The 20345-nt window shown below is 33.6% G+C and overlaps 1 protein-coding gene across 1 annotated transcript in view; it reads left to right on the plus strand.

Moving 5' to 3' along the window:
- The first annotated feature begins 412 nt into the window (after positions 1–412).
- LOC149084186 (uncharacterized) overlaps positions 413–20345 on the plus strand; it is a 248694-nt gene continuing 228761 nt past the window's right edge. Inside the window, exon 1 of the mRNA XM_089234531.1 lies at positions 413–566. Coding sequence (XP_089090657.1) covers positions 458–566 — 109 coding nt within the window. The 5' untranslated portion in view covers positions 413–457. The remainder of the gene's footprint in view (positions 567–20345) is intronic.

The following is a 20345-nucleotide window of genomic DNA, read 5'->3' on the forward strand; positions in this document are numbered from 1 at the left end:
GTTAATTGGCATTCAAAAATATTTTCACACGGAGTGAGTATCAACTGAGAGATTATTATTGATAGAATGTCAGTCTGGAAATACGTTATGGAAATGAAATTTTCTGATAACCCCATAATTATCATAAACATAGCAAGTGATTAAAAAATGACACGGTGCATGAATATATACAAAAAAGTAATAATAATAATCCCAAAATCACTCTCCATCTCAAGAGCGATAAATCTCTGCCATATAAAATGCCGCGGAAGCAGCCAAAAGGAGCGAAGGTAATACCGAAACCGAAAAACCGACGCTGAGTGATGTTAAACAAGAACTTGAAAAGTCGCCAAACGGCCGAGGCTTTGGCGGATCGACTTGGCGGCGGCAGCTGAGCGCGAAACGTGGTAAGCCGAAGGTCGGATTCATATCTTCAGCATCAGTTTTCGAGGAAGTTACAAAGTTGCCGTTCCCAACTATGGATTTGGCCCACGTGTGGGTCGCTGCTTCTTCTTCTTCTTCAGTTGGCAGATCAAGTGTTTATGGGATCATCACCACTATCACTTGGTTACTACATTTCTTACCAGGTAAGTCTATTACAATTATATCGGTATTTTAACGTGTATAAGGAACCCCTTTCGCTCTAAATGTGGGTCCAGAAAATGGGGGGATTTATACATGGAGTATTATAGATATATGTTTTTAATTTTTTAAACAAATTTAAACCAAAAAAATACACGTGGGTTCATTATGCACGTTAGAACGAGTAAATATCATTGATTTCATTATCATAGATAATTCACATTCGTCAAATGAAAAAAAAAAAACATGCCGTTTGACAGCGATGAAAAATTATCCATGTGTTTATTCCAGATTTTACTCAACACTTTTATACGATGATAATAATTATTTTTATATTTTGCCGTAAAAATTTAATGATTATTCTTGTGGCGAATACCATTAAATTCTTCTACGGAAAAGATTAACTCTGGTTATATATTCTTCTGAGCTCGGCCCCACATAGGGCTCTACCGCAAGGGCACGGAGAAAATATTATTGTTGTTATTGCACATTTTAAATTTCATAATAAATGAGCATCAGGAAAAATTCTGGACAGCGTGAAGGGCAAAGATCATACTCTACATTATGGAAACCTCTGGAGAAAGCATTCGACGAAAGTTTTTTTTAATTTAAAAATTGTTTCTAGCAAAGAAATGGATTCAGAAAATTGCAAGAGGCATTGAATTCTTGGATGATTATAATGATCAATGGATGATAAATTCATTTTGATAATTTGATAAAATGATTAATTTGATAAAATGATTAATTTGATAAAATGATTAATTTGATAAAATGATTAATTTGATAAAATGATTAATTTGATAAAATGATAATTGAATTGCCAATGCGTATTAGCATTGTGTTCGTATTTGTTTTTTTTGTCTAGGACGTAATTACTTTTCTATACCTCTATTTTGTTTTTTCCGCAATATTTTTACATCAAGGGAAATAAACTATTTGGACCCTGCTGTAAAATTTGATGATTTTTTCTTGCTGAGAATGCTGGAAAATGGGGAATTTCACTTAAGGAGAACGTTTATTACGATTATACAGTCAAATCCCATTTTAACGAATATCGTTATAGCGAAAATTTCATTTGAACGAACACTTCTCTAATCCTCCAGATAAGTTTACATACGAATAATGCTAACATCTGGGATTCCTTTATAATGAAGTGATTTCCCCGGTCTCTTGGAGTTCGTTATAACGGGATTCGACTGCATTTTTATTCTAGATCATAGTCCCCACTTGAGAGAGACTGACAGGACTCCACCCCCAACTGCCCGGAGCAAAAATTCCCGTATATAACGCTATAAATTTTATATAAATAAGTTTAGAATTTTTTTTGCCAAGGGCAAAGTTCCAGGTTTGGATTATGAAGCCCCATGGAGAAGGGCTTAATAAAGAAGCTTATCTCAGTAAAAATAACTTCTACATAAAAAAAAAAAAAAAATTAAAATTATGAAAATGCATTGAATTCTTGATATCAATGGATGATTCATTTTTTTTCTCGAAGAATTTGGATTTTCAATGCATTTTAAAATTTCGTTTACATGCGTCTAGAACGCAAGTTCTTCTCTATCCAAGGAAAACAGATTGTTTTTACCTGATGCAAAATTTATTTTGCATCACGATTGAGACAAATTTTCAAATATTATTTAAGAACAGGTAAATTATATTTATATGTTTATTATACACCCCTCCGTTTCACTTCGGAGAGACTGAGAATGCTTCACCGCAAGGATCCGTAGCAAATTTTCTAAAAATAATTTCATTCTATAAGTTTTTTTTTAAATGGGCTTTAGGAAGATATCTCGCCTAGGTGAAGAGCTATAACCAGGCCCAAGATTATGGAACCCTATAGAGTAAGGTTTTGAGAAAAAGTGTTCTTATTTAAAAACTGTTTGTACAAAAAATGGATTTAAAATTATAAAATTTCATTAAATTTTTGGTATTAATGGATGGGTGTTTTTGTTTTTTTTCCAAGAAATTTGGATTTCCATTGCCTATCAAAATTTTGTTTTCATGCGCCTGGAACGTAATTTTTCCTTCTATACCACGAATTTTCTGTTTTATATATATACTTCAACATTTCTATTTTTCTATATAATGAGAAATAAACTGTTTCTACTCCGCTGTAAAATTGGCCGATTTATCTTGCTGCGTGTGTCACAAAATTTTAAATATTACTTTGTAAAAAAATAACTTCTATACGGTATGTTTATTATAAATCTTATTCCCACATGGGAGAGACTAACGAGGCTCCACCTAAATGGCCCGAGAGTGAATCTTCGTAGTATTATTTCACAATATAAATTTTATATAAATATGTCTTAGAAACATTCTAGCCTAGGCGAAGGGTAGAGATGGAGGCCTAGAATATGGAACCCATAATGCTAAGTTTGAAAAAACAAAGCTATTCTTATTAAAAATAGTTTCTCCCAAAAAAAATAATTCCAGAATTACGAAAATGCACAGAATTCCTTGCATATATAGATATTTTGTTTTTTTTGGAATTTCCATTGTGTATTCAACATGTAGTTCTACGCGTATAAGGCGTAATTTCTTTCGTAAATTCATGCACTATTCAATAAAAGTGTTTCAGTGCTTGAAAAAGAATGATTATATTCTGCGAACATTGCGAAATATTTTATGTGGAAATGCATTCGAATAACTTTGTATTTAAAAGATTTAAATATTCATCATTTGTTATTCAAAAATAATACATTTTTCCAAACCGAATAAATAAGCACACTCGAGATTGTTCAAAAATGTTTCCGGATGCATAACAAAACATTCTTGTTTAATTAATAATGAGAAAGTGCTATTAAAAAATTATGAATTTCAGTGGAGGGGCATAAAAATACATCATGAGGATCGTATTGTGTGTGTTAAGAGAATCTTAAGAGTTTATGTACGTGGTATATTTGTGCATTTTAATAAGAAAAGGAAAGAATAATTTCACACGCATGATGTAATAAATAAATACTTCATTATTTATACGTTTTTAAGCTCCAAATACCTCATTCTCTTGCGGGAACATCGTTTAGACAATTTTTATCTTGCTCTGTCTTCAGTTGTCTTGATTATTCTCCAACACCATCTCGTCTGAAATCACCACGAAATTTGTTAATCACGACAGTACGCAATTGTCCGGGGAAAATAGGTGGTAAACATTTTGTATGTTGCTTTTCTTTGACACGAAATAGTGTTCTGGACTGTGCCACGAAACTGGACTGGCAGACATCTGGGCAACGGGATAAGTCCAGTGGCAAAGTTCTGGTGTTCATTCAGTTGTTTTGATTAACGTATTTTTTTTTTTTTTTTTTTGCTCTAGTTATTGATCAATTAAGTGTTAAGTTACTTTCATTTCAAATTTGTCGTGATAAGTTTGATTACTCTTTTAAATTATTTGTTTATGCGAGAAAAATTTGAAATAATATTTTTAAAATTTTTTAAATGTAAAACAACGATACTCCGAAGTTACGTGATAGATGGGACCTAAGATAACCACATAAATCTGGGTAAAATTTTCTTACACAAACACATATATATTAGTTAAATGGAACCTAAATTTGGGAAAAACATCTAACTTCTGTTACAATTTCCAATCAAAAATATATTAAGAATATATATATATATATTAAATATATTATATATTTTATATATCAAATATGTTATATATTATATATATTATATATTTTATATATCAAATATGTTATATATTATATATATTATATATTTTATATATCAAATATGTTATATATTATATATATTATATATTTTATATATCAAATATGTTATATATTATATATATTATATATTATATATATATATAAATATATTTATTTATTTATATTTAATTCAACATCAGAAGAAAATATTATTATTTGTTGTTTTCATCAATTCAGTTCAAATTTTTTGAAGGTCCGTAACTGAAAGAAAACGTTCCAGGTCGATGCTGTTTAATCCCTTGTCCTGGGACCTAGTAATCGTTGAAATGATTCTTACTATATTATCTACAATTATAATTTTGTGCGATATTTCGGCTGTGTATGAAGGATGTTTGAAGTGAAACTTGTTATTTTAGAAATATATGACATACATATTTGTTACGGGCATCTTTTTCTCAGCCACCTCGTCGGGTGCTGCCACGAAGCTGGGCTGGAAGAGATCTCGGCAACAGGATAAGTCTAGTGGCAAAGTTCTGGCGTTTATTCATTCATTTAGCCACCTCGTCGGGCATTTTACCTGTTGCGGTCTTGTATTTGTATTAAGCTGGGAATACAATATAAAAGTTCATAAAAGTTAATTTATAAAACACGAAAAATGCAACCAATGAGGTGATCGATTGGATTCGCTGGAATGTTGCCGAAGGCTGCATTTTTCAACTTTTATAAAAGTACTTTTATCAAACTTTTATAGTGTAATATCGGCCTTAGGGACACGGGAGTAAAATGTTTTGAGGGAAAGATGATCCGTCACAGGAAATGGAACGTTTCCTTTTGTAAGTGAAACAAAATCCCTCACAGAAAGTGAAACTCTTTCTTTTCCCACAAAACCGGTTCCGTGATATGGCATTGTGTGATGAAGTTCCGAGAAACAGATGGATTGTAGTGGGGAAGGGGACCAGTAGATATTCGGTTGTTTAAGAAAATAAAGTTTATTGGGGGTTTGGTTTGTACGCTTTGTGTCGGGCAAAGACAGTTTATAACTTTTCCCCACCACCCATGACATCGCTATAATTGTAGAACGTCACCTTCAGTATGATAGGCGTTGCACACAGTTTGGAAGAAAACCAAATTGGGTTAGAGTGGAGTGGGAAGGATTGTGTATTCTAACTCTATTACCGCAGCCTAGGGATAATAAAGTTTCACATGTATCGCGCGAGATTCTCACACATAATTTTTATCAAGGTTTTTAGTTATGCAAATTCTATGTGCTGCAAACAAACACACTTAAAAATAAGTTTTTTACTTCAATATTCATTTATTTTGTGAAATTGAATTGCAACTTAAAAAAATAATAGACACCGTAGAAATATAGATGTTCTGGGCACTAAAACTTGTTTAGACGTGCCTATATAATCGAAAATAATTTAGTATTTCACTGTTCCTCTCTTCTATGCATGAAATAAATTTATTCGACGCATAATTTTATATACAGAGTGCATAGCAAACAGCACGCACCGCAAATTACTTCCAAACTATTTATCCTAGAAGCATACTTTCAATTAAAAAACGTATCCAAATACCGTGTAGTACTCAGATACATCATTCATGCCGCAGGGTTTTTTAGTTAATAACATAAAATAAATAATATTTTATATGGACAACCTGGGCTCAAAACCCCAATTAGAAAGTCGTTACCCTTTCTCTTCCGAAGCCAACAAAAACATTCCACGTTCCTAAATGCAATATTCGCTGAGATATTTGAATTGGAAAATCGGATAAACGTCCGGAAAGAACAACATAAGTAAGGGAAAGAACCACACGTTATTTGGATACTTTTTCTAAAAGAAAGTATGCCTCGGGGATTAATTGTTCGCATAAATTATTGCATGCTGATAGCTATGCATCCTGTATATGTATATCATGAACGACTCTATATTCAGGGATTCAGAATCATCCCTCATCAATATAATCGAATACCAATTAGGTTATTTATTTCTGGCTGCGTACATTTTACTTTTCATAAATATATTTAGTTCCTAGTATTAAATTAACAAATCAAATTGTGACTTTATTCTTTTCATCGAAGTAAAAGAAAATCAAAACAAATGTTGAAGAAACATGAATTCAACATGCAAATGCAAATAAATGTCTGCACAGATGATTAAAGAAGTGCGTCTTTTTATGAATGTTGAATATAAAGATACAAAATAAACAAAAAAAAAACACAAACACAATATTTCCAATGTCTGGCAAAAAAGTACTGAATAAACAACGTATAAAAAAACAACAGAAATGTAAAAAACAGCACAAACACGATCAAATCTTTACGAACTAATATATAATTATAAAGCGAAGAAGTTATGGTACACGTGAATTTTTGCTCCTTCTAAATACCAAAATAAGAATCTACATCATCTCTATTGACACAAATAATGTCAATGATGTCTTATTAAGCATGTTGGCATTTTCTGTATTTGCAGTGGTAACGAATTGCACAGTTTCCGCACTAAATAATAAAAATATTGACGAAATTTTTTCCCTAAAAGTAGGAATATGAAAAAAGTATATGAGATATATTTTATAAAAGTATACGAGTATATGAGATATTCGGCCCCGCTAAATCGGATATCAACGATTCCAGCACCCGATATCCGATCAAGCGAGTTATCCGATTATACGGGGGGCAACAATTCAAACGTCATTTTACAACGTTGGTATAGTTTGTATATTGAAAACTCATGAAAAATCAGTATTAATAACTCTTTGCAAATAAATAAGACATAAAAAAATTCAATGAAATTTCAAAAGATTTTCCACTCTTCATCAGGAAAGATAGCACCCTCTATTGGCTCAACAAACAACAAAAGTAAAATAATTAAATGTACATATTTAAGAGAATTTCAATTCTTTTACTGGAAGCCAATTACGTACTCTAAAATTTTTTTTATTTCTTTAATCTTAACCTAGTTATACTAAAAACCTATATTTCCCATTGATTCCAAATGTTTTCCGGAAAATGTGATGAATTTAGGGAAGTTTATCAAGAAAGGGCAGCGATTATGCGTAATAACCGGTTATTATGCATAACAATCGTATATCTGTAACATATAAACTGAAATGATGTTCTGACTCCAATCTGTAAAAGTAAAAACCAAGTCCAGCTGGTGAGTATGTAATATTTTTCCACTCTAATACGTGAAAGTATGGCATATGCATTGAAGTTACTAGTGGCCATGTGATGTGTTGAGGTCGACAATGAAGCATCTAAACATCTGCTTTCTTCTCCACTCGGTGGGGGCTTCGAACAGTACTTTGCTTTTTTCCCCCTCGTGTACAGCAAGGACGAGACTCCTTCATATCCACTTTTAGGAACTGTATAATAATAGTACAGAAGAGAGAGCACAGCTGCTGTTCCCATCCAACTGCGGGCATGCTACGTGACTTCCCTTTGCAGACACGGACTATTTTTTTTTTATAATACCTCCATTTATAAAAGAAGTAAATTATCACTTTTACGTCTAAACACATGAGTGGAAAGTTTTTGTTTTTTTTTTACTTCCTACCGTATTTCGGAACGATTTTTATTTGAAAAAAGAAGTATTTTCGGGCAAATAATCGTTTTTTTTTTCCTTTTTTTAAAGCACTTTAAAAATGCCCTCTCGTCCCTATATTTTTTATCACACCATTAACGTGAATCATTGGGAGAGGACCATTTCCCATTTGTATTTTTTTGCACTTGAAAATACAGTACTTTTTTTGAAACGGGACGATAATGGTTTTTTTACACTTTTGTGCTATTCATAAATAAATAATTTAACTGGGGCATGAGGTTATTCTGGACTTATATGCCGTGCTTAGGTCAGTCTTATGGTTTGAAGAGATCACCGAAGGGTGTTGTATAGTAAATGTGAAGCTGGGGGCGATTGCACGACTAACACCCTCAAGACGATCATGAATTAAATACGTTTGTAAATATATTTGGAAAATAAAATTTCGTAAGAAAAATACCTGCTGGAATCTAAAATGCTGTCGGCCTGATTGTCCGCTGTGGAGATATTGTGCTGAATGACTCGCATTTTAACGCCCTGAAGTTGGAAAACTGCAGAAAACAAACTTTTCGATAGAAGACTACTACTAATACTAGAGACCTTACAAGAAATACATGAGACTCCCGTTTTATTATTATTATTTAAATGCTTCATGGAAGTTAACAACTCAGAATTAACAACTCGGACTTTAGGTGCACCGTGCAAATGTCTGTCCTGCGTAAGCCCCCGCGCCGCCTATAAGAATAATATATTTTTATGGAATAGGAGAGGCGATATAGGGGTGAAAGTAATGGTTAAAAAAAAATCTGATTTTTTTTTGTTTAAATTAACTAACAACTTATTAATTAAAACAAATCTTATTAACCATCAGGAATTCAAATTTTATCACGCAATCTCTCAAATTTAACTCAGAAAATTGATGAATAAGTTAACAAACGACCTGCAAGTAAGCAATATGAACATTAAAAGTCTGTGTTTATGTAACATGATTTACTTCATGGATTAATATTTTTATTGTAGAGTGCTTTTATTCTACAAATGGCAACTAGAGCTGGGTAAAAAAAAAACTGTGCTAAAATAATTTCGGTGACAAAGCCTAGTTTTGTTCTGTTTATCATGTTTACCCCCCCCCCTCCCCCGAAATAAAGAAATTGACATGTTGAACTCAAGTAGCAGGTACAAATCGGCATGTTATGACAACTGAGACTAGGCCCAAGAACTTGAAATGCTAAAAAGAAAAAAATCGCATGTTTATCGCATACGAAGCGGCACGTAAGGAAGAAACCTACACATGTTGACTGCAAGTTGAGGGAAAGAAACTGGCATGTCAGTGGTAAATGACGCTGGGCTAAGAATTTAGATTTAAGTGACTTTAGGAAAGTATATTATTTATGTTATTTGTTCTAAATAATTCACCAGCCTCATTTGCCACTAACATGTCAGTTTCCCACATAAGTCACTTGCCAGCGGCCGCCAACAGGTGTAAGTTTCTTCTCAAGTTTCGCCTCGCTTGTAGATGTGTCGCCCGCTGCTGAGGCGACAGCGGGCGACACATCTACAAGTGTTTCCCCAGCCGTTCGGAACCTAAGAACTCATTCGCATACGACTGAATATGAATTGAATACGATTGACCAATTTCCAGATTATATTATGTCTGCTAGCGGATAACCTGCCTTATCTTCATGGATTACATCGGGGCCACGTAGCGTTTAGGTTGAGAAACGCTGCTCGATTATTTTGCAACGGTCCATCGGATTCTCACTCTTCAGCAGTATTTCTCAGTTAATTTAGCCTTTGTCCACAGATTTTGCTCAACAAATATTGGCTTTAATCAGGAATATATAATATCTGCGTAAATGCGTAAATTGGGCAGTGCATTTCAAAAAGTCCCTATTTCCTTTTGAGTTAATGCAATTTTTTTTCTTCTGAAACTTTGTAGAAATATTTTATTTTCGAATATTCACCTTTATTCAAACAAATTCATTCAAATTCACATTTTAAATTCGAAAAAAAACACAATACAATATAATGTATAATGCGATACGTCTAAACATATGCAAGTGTATCGATATATATGAGTTGTCAAGGGGTAATTATACCCGTACTGACAACCAATCAATGAAATTAATGACCATAGTCAAGACAATTTGCATAGTCACATATAATGCACATGTTAGTAATAGTCATAAACATAAAACGGCAATTTTAATTCAAGTACCGTATTCGCATAGTCCCGTGGTATACATTTAAAAATAATCTCCAATGTTAGTGATATAGCAGCAATGTAACTAACTAATTTCTTTCTAAATTTAGAATATGAAGTTATATTTGTTAATCCGAATGACAAGGCATTGTAAATTTTGGGATATAAATATATTTTTAAGTATCACTTTTCTTATATAAAAGAATTTCAAATATTTCACCAGGTCTCCTCAGAGAAATGAATTTTTTAGGAGAGCACATAAATTCTTATTTTTATGAAGTGTCAATATCGATTTGTAGACAACCCAGTGTCGTAAACCCAAGTTGCCTTTGACGGTATCACCACCAGAAGTCAAAACCGAATGATTTAAAAGTTTAAGAAATCTATTTTCAGGGGTCATGATAGTAAGTAGGTATCCGATATTCCGAGTTTTCAAAATCATAAACGTATGGGAGATCTATCATATAAATATCTAGAAAATAAACCTTCTTGAACAGTTTCACACCCGAGGATTAATTTTTTTTGGAATTGCTTTCAGTGTTTATTATTTTCTCTGAAGAAATAATTCACTTCGTTTTCATCCAAAATGAGATGAAGGGTATATTCATCTTCACATTCAATTTTTTTTTCAAGAATTTTACAGTTAAATTTTACGTAATAAATCCCACTTTTTCTGGAGGTACCTCCTGAAACGCATCCTAAAATCCTCTGAAAGTTCAAATTTAAGTGCGCCCTCTAATGAAACCCACAAAGTTCATATTCACAATATTTCTAACGCATTACTTACGCAATTCATTAACTCAAGGCTTAACTCTGAAGTCAAAAGAAAAAAAAAATTCTAAAGTGCAAAAAATGATATACAGTACCCGCCGCTTATAAGAATCACGCTTTGTTCAGCCATTTTTATTCTTATCAGTAGTGGCTTCTTATAACCAGTGATTCTTATAAGTGGGGAGTACTGTATATATGTGCGTTTGGTGGAATTACCAGGTAGTGGATTCAAAACATATGCGACGTTCAATCGAGAAAAATTGACATTTTATTTTTTTGCATTGTATTGTTCTTTCTCATTTGATTCTTTTATTTACGTCATAATAAATGTTTTTGAATTCATTTATATCCACTAAAGTTTTCCTAAATTCTCGATCTCATTTTGAAAAAAAAAAGACATTTTTCTTATCGCAATCTATATGTAGTTCCAAGCAATACAGCAGCGTCAATATATCCGTACAGAACAAACATTTTTTTTCCGATCTTCACAATTTTTACCTTAAGCCCCCGAGAGAATTTCCAAGCGAGAAAGAATGCATAATGTACATCGTAGTCATTATCAACTCGAAAGGAAACACTGAATGCACTTATGATATCTTTTGTTCCCGTCAATATCCAGAACATTCTCTTCAAATTTCATACACGTATTCGCTTTCAATTCCTTTTCTTCCAGTCTGAGGCACACGATACGTGCACGGGATATATACAGAATAATATCAAATAAAGACTCTCCACTCTAAATATTTACAGATGAAACATGCCAAGGAACTGCCACATTACTTTTGAAATTCCGCAAGAAAAACATTTTGCGTTTATACATATACGATTACAGCTCGTGTATGGGCCCCTAACAGACAGAAATAACACGGCGCTTACTTTATGCAGAATCTTATAAGGTCACGCATGCACTGATTTGGAGCTTATTAATCCACTAGCTAACAGAGTTTCCACGGTAACCCTCTTCGACAAGCCATTAAACTCACTCTCTCTCTCTCACACACACACTCTCTCTCTCTCTCTTAGAAGCATTTCCATCCCTCAAATATGTATCTATCTCTATGTAAAAGAGAGAAAAAATAAGAGCGTAATCTCTCAGCAGCAATTCATCGTCGTTGTAGAGAGCACCCAATTTAATAATTTTCTACTTCTCTCTCCCGTCTAAATCAATTTAGTTGACCGACCGCTATCTCCTAATTAGACGAGTGCATTGAAAACGATAGATATGCTGCTGATAATGTTGTTTTCGTTTCGAAATCAGCGTCTATGCGAATTAATGTCAATCGCGGGTCTGAATATGTACCTTGACTAAACCGAATTAAAATGAGTATTACTTCATCCGGCAGGTACTTGGGATCATTGGGAACTTTCTCTTCGGGTTTCGTTGTAATAATAATCGTATGAAATTCGTGTTGACTAATACATTTTTCTATTTGAGTCGTTTCCATTGTAGCCATTGTCGTCAATTCTATAGCATTTTGATTTCGAATTTTATTCAATACCTAACAGTTCAGAGATAATTATTCACGTTATTGTCAATTTTCCGAATTCGCACCTGCAATTTATTGGCATGTTTATTTGCGTTTTGGTCCAGAAGTGCGCGTGTTGGAGTTCGTATTCTGCAACACACTGGGTTTACCAGACTAGTTATATAATTAAATCATTTATTTTAGTGAACTCTGCAGAGTGTTAGGTATTTAACTGTATTACTAACTTACTTAAATTATCGAAATACAGAGTAATAATATGATTTAATTGAAAAGTACGCACTCATTCATTCTTCTTCGTTTAGATTCCGTTCGTTTTCTTCAACTTCTCTGCCACATTCTAAACTTCGAGTGAGTGTCATGCTCTCCGATAATTACTACACCGCTTACTTTGACGTGGTTTTTGACATTTATTCACCTGCACAATTTCAGCATTTGGAATATCTTATAATCGCTACATCTCATTTTTAATTGCACCATTAGGTGATCTTGAGCCACTCCCAAATATGTAAGACAGATGGCGGCACGAGTATATCACGAAACAAGCATAACTCTGGCAACACAATTATGTTAGGCCACTCATATAATCCATACACACTCAGCACGTCCTGCATGTACCGACCCGTTAGAAATTCGGAATAAATGCTTACGGACATGTACGGACAGTTCTTCGGACTATGCGTTGAAAATCACATGGGAACGTTAATATGGGTTGCTAGGCACGATTCCGTTCTTCTTATCAAAAAACCAATGTATGACTCAACTGACATAGGTTTCTCAACAGCACCATGAACATAACGACTTCGAACTCTGCTTCTGAAGGACTGAAGGCGTTCCCGTTCGAGGGTAGGCAAAGTATACTACGTCAAAAGAATGGAATCTGTTGAACTTCTCACGTGCGCAGACAGATTAATCGCTAGCCTGGATGACGTTGGTTTTTTTTTGACGAGAGTATGTGCGTTCGTTCATTTCCGATTGAAACCTAATAATTGCTACTTCTACTTAACCGTACATGCACTACGTAAAAACTCAATCGTAGCTTCTATCGCACCCCGGGCAATTTCATCCCTCACCGGGGGCGATAGTGTCCACTTTGGGAAAGAGTGGTCTAGTTCATAGTTCCCGAAACTTTTAGGTTCATCTCCCTCTTCATTTTTTTGTTCTCATAATCCCCAACTCAAGCCAACCTATAGGATCATATGCTAAACCCATAACTTCTGCAGACCCTTTGATCATCCCATCGCCCCCTGGAGGCCATATTGCTCACTTTGGGGAAACACTGGTCTAGTTGAAGGTCCAGTGTGAACAAAGAACTATCTGGGGTTGCTGATACATCCTCTTGGTCCATATGATGGTCCATTTCTACTGAGTACTGCAAACCTGAATTTTAGAATGTCATAATAGTGCTGTAGATCGATTAATCAGTTGTTATTATAATAGTATCACAATCATATATTTTAATATAATCAATTATATAACTATCGTAATCGGTTACAGAATGGAATGTCATTTCACATGTCATGTACGTGGATCGCAAGTTTTAGTTGTTTTTTTTCCAGGAATAAAATTACCTCCCCCAATAACGGCCACCTCCCAATGGCGGTCATGGTCCCGTTGTCGGGAGATTTTACTGTATATGTTTTGGTGAATGTGATAAATCGGAAATTATACATAATAACCGGTTATTAGCATACTGGCCCAGCCGCAAAGTAGCCTGCTTATATCCCACAAGGGACAGAGCAGGGGCCATGTTTGGTGTTTGCATACTTACCAATCGCCGTTGTAAGTTTGATAACTTATCACGTTGTAGTTTTGCATAATACCCTAGGCTAATTGGTGAGATTGATAAATATGAAATAAATTCCAAATAAGTCTAGTATGTGTGATGAATATATAGTCGGATCCCGTAAAAATAACAAATTTTAAGATCGCATCCCGAAATAATGACGCAATGCATACAATGATCATTTTTGTCGTACCATGATAATTTTCTCTGCACACGAGGGCTAATTAGAACGGGACCTACAGTTTATTTGCGATTCGGAACGGCAGCCTCTTTTCTTAAATAGTCACCAAGATGTCGGTGTGCTAACCTCCCCCCCCCTCCCGATGTGGGACTTCCTGCGGTAACAATCTTTTTCTGTGGTGATATCGCCGTTTCTGTTGTACTCCCACGCCAGGAGTTTCTGACGAAGAGGAATCTGGTATACAACCTGCGACACCTCTAAACATCCTTTGGTACTTCAGGCACTATCTAATCGTCCAGGAGTACCTATGTATATATGTATGAATTATCATGTGCTGTAAAGTATATTATTAGTAAGATCTTTCAAGTTTACCAACGACGCGACGCTTGGGTATTATACATAAACGCCTGTAAAAGTGATTAATTCAGGGAAATTTATCAATTTTGCCAATGACGCTTGGGAATTACACATAATTGCCGGCAAAAAGGGATAAATTTAAGAGAATTTACCAAACTTACCAAAATGATCGGCGGTTATGCATAATAACCATACTTATCGCATTTGCCGTAACATGCACACTAATTTGTGCAAATCAACGTGCGCACTGTTCCGCAAATTTAATCGTCATCATAGTAGTAATTGAAATTACATGTGGCTTTCGGCATCAAGATTCATTTGCTCGCGTAACTTCGTGAACAACACGCGTATTTATGCATGCGATCCACATATACACGTTTAGAAATTTACTGTATTAAGAAATTCATCAGCCCAGAAATGCAAAGAAGATGATCCGAACAACTTAAAAAAAAAATTAACATCTAATAAACTGTAAAATGAGACATCTATTACCAGCTTGTTAATAAATATTACACGCTAGGACTCAGTTCCAATCGTAGCTTTCGGGTTACCATATTCCAGCGTTTGTGTGTGTTTATCGTTGTATAATTCATTTTGTAAATATTTACTTGAAACGTGAAATGTTTCTTTCTTTTAGATCATGCTGATTGCGCTTTCATTTTCCAACTAATAATTCTCAATGCGGTGAATATATTCTAAACACCTCCGGTGTAACGTTTGTCTTTACATAGACTTTTCATGAGCTAAATGAATATTAATTAAAATCAGGTCAAATGCGATAAAAATATTCTAAAAGACCCGTTCTTCACGGGATATACACATGATTTTGAATTTTCTTTTGGCTCTGTCATTGGTAAAGATTAAACACTAGAATGGGAGCAGTCTTTTTGAATTGTTTTTGATGTTGAAAACGCTAGAATATCAATAGTGTTTACCGTACAGCCGTACAATTTTTTTTTTTTTGATGGCTATTCATTATTTCTCTATTTTGTATACAAAAATTTGAAGACCTTGATGGTTTTGTTCTGGAGTTATCGGTATTTATAACTAGAACAGCCAATATTACATGATTGCAAACCAGTAAATTGCATGTTTTTCATTCGCTGATGGCACTCACTCAACACGACACATATTCGCTAGTAACATACAGATAATAAAAAATTATCATATTCGTTGTATCATGTTACTCCACTGGCTAAAAAGGTTTCTCGTGGAGAGAGCTAAAGCTCACGTATTTACAGTCAAAGTATCATATCTTATTTAACTACAGTCTCTGATGAAAAATCTAAGGAAACTTTTTTTGTTATGATCATTCATCTTTTATGCTAAGTTTTTATATTTTTTCGTCACACTTTTCATAGCGCTTCATGTGTCATGAAAGCTGGTTTGAAAGCATCGTAGGAAACAGGTTCATTAGAAGACGGACTTCTTTGAACAATAATGTTATTATGTCAGTACTAAATAATATTTCGGGCAATGGATCTAAGGCTGAGGAGACTTACGATGCAAACTCTGACAATGAAGATTATGATTTTCTTTTATATCCCCTCCGAAACACTAATTTAGTGATTCCGGAAGTGCCTAATCTTTCACAGATAATACTGATGAAAAAGGCAAGGAGATTTTATTTTCTAATTTGTGTACTCTTTATAAGTTAATTTGTAGAGTGAAATTTTAGTAGTACGCTAGTTCTTCGTCCATAGTGCAAATTTGTGGCGCCATAATATCATACATTAGAAATAGCGTTGTATTAAAAACTAACGCGAAAAAATTATTTAATGGCCTACACATGCTTGCAACACAACGAGATGGGGCCAACTGTCTCCTCACATCCATAATTGATGTACCTGAAAAATAACTTTGTTTCAACGCCAATGTTATCTGCCAACCTAGTCTGAAAGAATAGACCGTGATACGCATCATACTCATCCTCCAAATGGAGCAATGTACGATGCGATAGTTATATTTTTTTCATCGTGAATCTTTCGAACTACTGCCCTCTATATTGTCATATATAAAGTTTAAGAGATATTTTATGGACACCCTATATGCTCAAAAAAAGTTAATTTCTTCAAAATCAATAAATTAACCATGTGAATTAATGATTGTTATTTTTATTCGAAAAAATTTAGCGTGATTAAATAAGTTGTTCTCTTAAAGAAGCTTCTTAAAAGTTGTTCTTAAAAGATGACTGCCGGCGGCCCTTTTAAGTATAGACCGTCCCTTTCAGTGTAAAGAAAATATGGCGATATCTTATTCAAGCAATTGATTCCAATCATATTAATAAAAAAAAATAAATTTCTTCTTGCATTCTTCTTTGTATTTTATTATTTTATTCATGCAATAAATCAAATCACTTCCGAACTAGATTCTGTATTTTTTCCCCCCCACTTAAGTTTTGTATCGCGAAGCTTCGTAATTTACGGACACGCAACACGTCAGAAATGATTTGTGAAAAGTTCACTTTTTTTAAGTTATGCCAAAATGAATCAAGGACTCGGTTGAAGAAAAAAAAAGAAGAATGTTTCGGAGACATATTTTATTTATTAATCCGTATATATATATATTTCTTTCGACTATAAACTATTGCTGAAACCGTCCGCTATTTCCTATATTAATAAAATAGCGTTTCTTCGAATATTTCTGAGTTGTTGTTTTTTCCCATTGAAATTCGCAGAAAAATATATCGATTTTCTGGAGAGGGCTGAAAAGAAATGTTTGATGTTAGTAAATATTTACAAGATACATCTATATGGTTATTATTTTAGAATACTATTTTTAAATATGTTTCCAGAAGATGTACCTTATTAAATTTCATGTTGTACTTGAGATTTTTGAAAAAAATAGAACGTACTTTTTTATTTAAAAATGTTTAAATAAGAATAAAATTCTATTCAAGATATTATTAGATACAGTACCAACGAATCGGAATATACACAATACGAGTATTTAAATTAAATAAAACCCTTATGTTGAAATATATTGGGTTTTTCGGAATAAATGAAGACAGTATTGTGAAGGTAGGAATCTTTGCCGCAAAGTTAAACACTTAAACAAGATTATACTGAACTTTTCACAGAAAGTTCCATTGTGAAATGACCCATTTTATTATTCAGGTAAATATCAATCTATAATTATTAGCTAAATTGGTATATGATAATTTAATACCCCGATGAAATAAAAATTCGGGGTACTCAGAACTTAAATATGGTTGTGTAACCCCTAATTAAATGAAATAATCCCAATAATTTGCTCTTTGTGGCTGCTTTAATTCATTTGTGCCCCGTTATAACGGCTATGTGTTATTGCAACCGCTCCAAGTATCACCAAAATTACAATAAAGTTCTCTTTTTTTTTATACACCCTATTTTGTTTCTCATCCACTATAACAACCACTGTAGCATATACGGGGCGGGAAAAAAGTCTGTAGAAACTTGTAAAATGAATAAAAACCGAAAAAAAAAACGAAATGAAGACGGTTTGCAAGGTTAGCATTGCTATTTCCTAGGAATTTTTTCAAGACAGGGGAAAAAAAACTGAAAACCAGCCGATAGGTGGCGCTGACATAAACAAGTCAAAGGAAAGATATGCAAATAACGAATAGAATGCCTCCAAATCGTTTATTACAACAGTATGTGCTCCACATGACCACCGCCTCCACAGAGGATAACACACTGCGGGCGAATCGCAAATCCAGCAACGGCAGAGTGCAGCATGTCCACATACACAGTTGACAATGGTGATCTGGCTGTGGATTAGGAGCGCAAGCTCTTATCACCGTCTCATTTGCATATTTACACGGGTTACTCTTTCCAGCGCCACCTATCGGCTGATTTAAGTTAATTTTTCTTTCCTGTCAAAAAACTTTCCGTGACCTAGCGATGTTAATCCTGAAAACCGTTTATTCCGGTTTTTTTTTTTTTTTTTTTTTTCCATTTTCAAAGTTCCTACGGACTTTTTGTTCACCCTGTATAATAAAAATCATTCAATCCAATGTAACGTCCGAACTCCATCCGGCCACTCTTGCACAAAAATGTGCAAAAATTTTTCGTTTGACCTTTGATAGTGGAAAGTTCCGTACGTAGGTGTTTGGGTGTAACTAATTATTACAATTTTCCTTTTTTACCCTAGCCAAATGAATTTTGACTACAACTGCTTAAATTTAAATAATAATAATATTTTTTTTCATTCTAAATACTAATTATTTCTAGAAGCTAATTGTTTTTCTTTTTATGACCTCTCAATGTAACATACTTTTTTCCGGACAACAATGGGGTTGGTTCCTTATAACAAACCTCAACTGTGTTACTATATTTTATTGTCAATGCTTAATTATGCTGGTAGAAAATCAGCTTATGGACATATTTGGTTGGAAATTCATCGAAATATACATAATTAATAGGGCTAGGATTTTTATCACCTAAAAACCGACAGAACATGCTCCACAAGAATTGCATTTATGCTCTAGAAAAACCAAAAATATGCTTTTTTAATACAGGCTGACCATATTTTTCAAGGAAAAAATATTGGAAATTACAGAAAAATCGCCAATCATTGTCATAAATGATGATTGAAATTGTCATACGTAAGTGATATTGCCAATTATTGATAAAATTGTCAATTGCAAGGAATGAAGCTAGCGAAGAGAGAACTTGGGGCAGGGATATTTTTCATTGGTAATACTGAAATATGCAAAATACTGCTCAAAAATATCAAAATATGCCTCAAATTCTGAAGATCATGAAAAATGGCCTAATATTACTGAAATCATGGGAAAAATTATCTATTGCGTAAAAATAGCGAAATATGCAATAATCATAGTGATGACTTTGCATATTTCGGTAAAATCCTAGCCATAGTGATTAAAGTACTTCATTGTGTCACTTTTAGCGTCTCTGTGAAGTGTCGAAAAATTTTCAGACTGTTATTTTGACGTGTTATTTTACACTTCAACCAGAATTATCTCGACAAATTATTGTTCAATAGTCACAGATCAAACTTCCCTCGGTATATTAGCGCGAGTCGGAAACTTCGTGAATAATGCCAAGTAAAAAAAAAAAAAAAAACTCTTCAGAGACGCCATTGTTCATCGTTTCAAAATTTTTAAAGTGCCGAAGGATGTTCATAGGTGTCGCGAGTTTGATACCCGATTCCACGTCGTCAGAAATAGATACGTAATATACAAATTACATAATTTGTATATTAAAAAATCTGCATTAATAATAAATTTAATGCAGTTCGTGTTAAAACACCAACTTCGGTTTCATCACGTTTATCAACTTCTGCTGTAAAACAGCGGCCCTATTACCCGGTCCTATGAATACCGTTATAACCGAGCTTGTGTGCTATATAAATTATTCTGATAATTTGAATGATACTAAGAAAATTCAATTTAATTATGATTATAATTTTTTTTCAAAAAATAATGATTATCCTCAGGCAACGGAGAATAAATGTTACATATTAAAATGATTATCCCTTCGGTTGATTTATAAACTCGACATTTCTATTCATTTTTTTTCCGATTCCAGGAAAAAAAGGGTCAAAATTAAAGATAAAAAAAAAAAAACACCGGAAAAATAAGGATGAAAAAAGCTAACACAGCGTGAAATGGTCTCAAATAATCGATTATCGGCTAAAAAGAGGAAAAGAAATCGATTTCTTTCCTCTGTTTTTATGGGATTAAAAAGAAAAGAGGAAAAATATTTCATATCGCGAAATTATTATTATTTTTTCTTCTTTTTCAGTAATTAATTAAAACTCATATAATCCTGAAAATCCGAAATATGCTCTTTTAATTG

This window comes from Pholcus phalangioides, unplaced genomic scaffold (assembly GCF_987345545.1).
Source record: "Pholcus phalangioides strain wild (caught in Gottingen) unplaced genomic scaffold, Ppha-v1.0 ptg000008l_1, whole genome shotgun sequence".
Lineage (NCBI taxonomy): Eukaryota > Metazoa > Arthropoda > Arachnida > Araneae > Pholcidae > Pholcus > Pholcus phalangioides.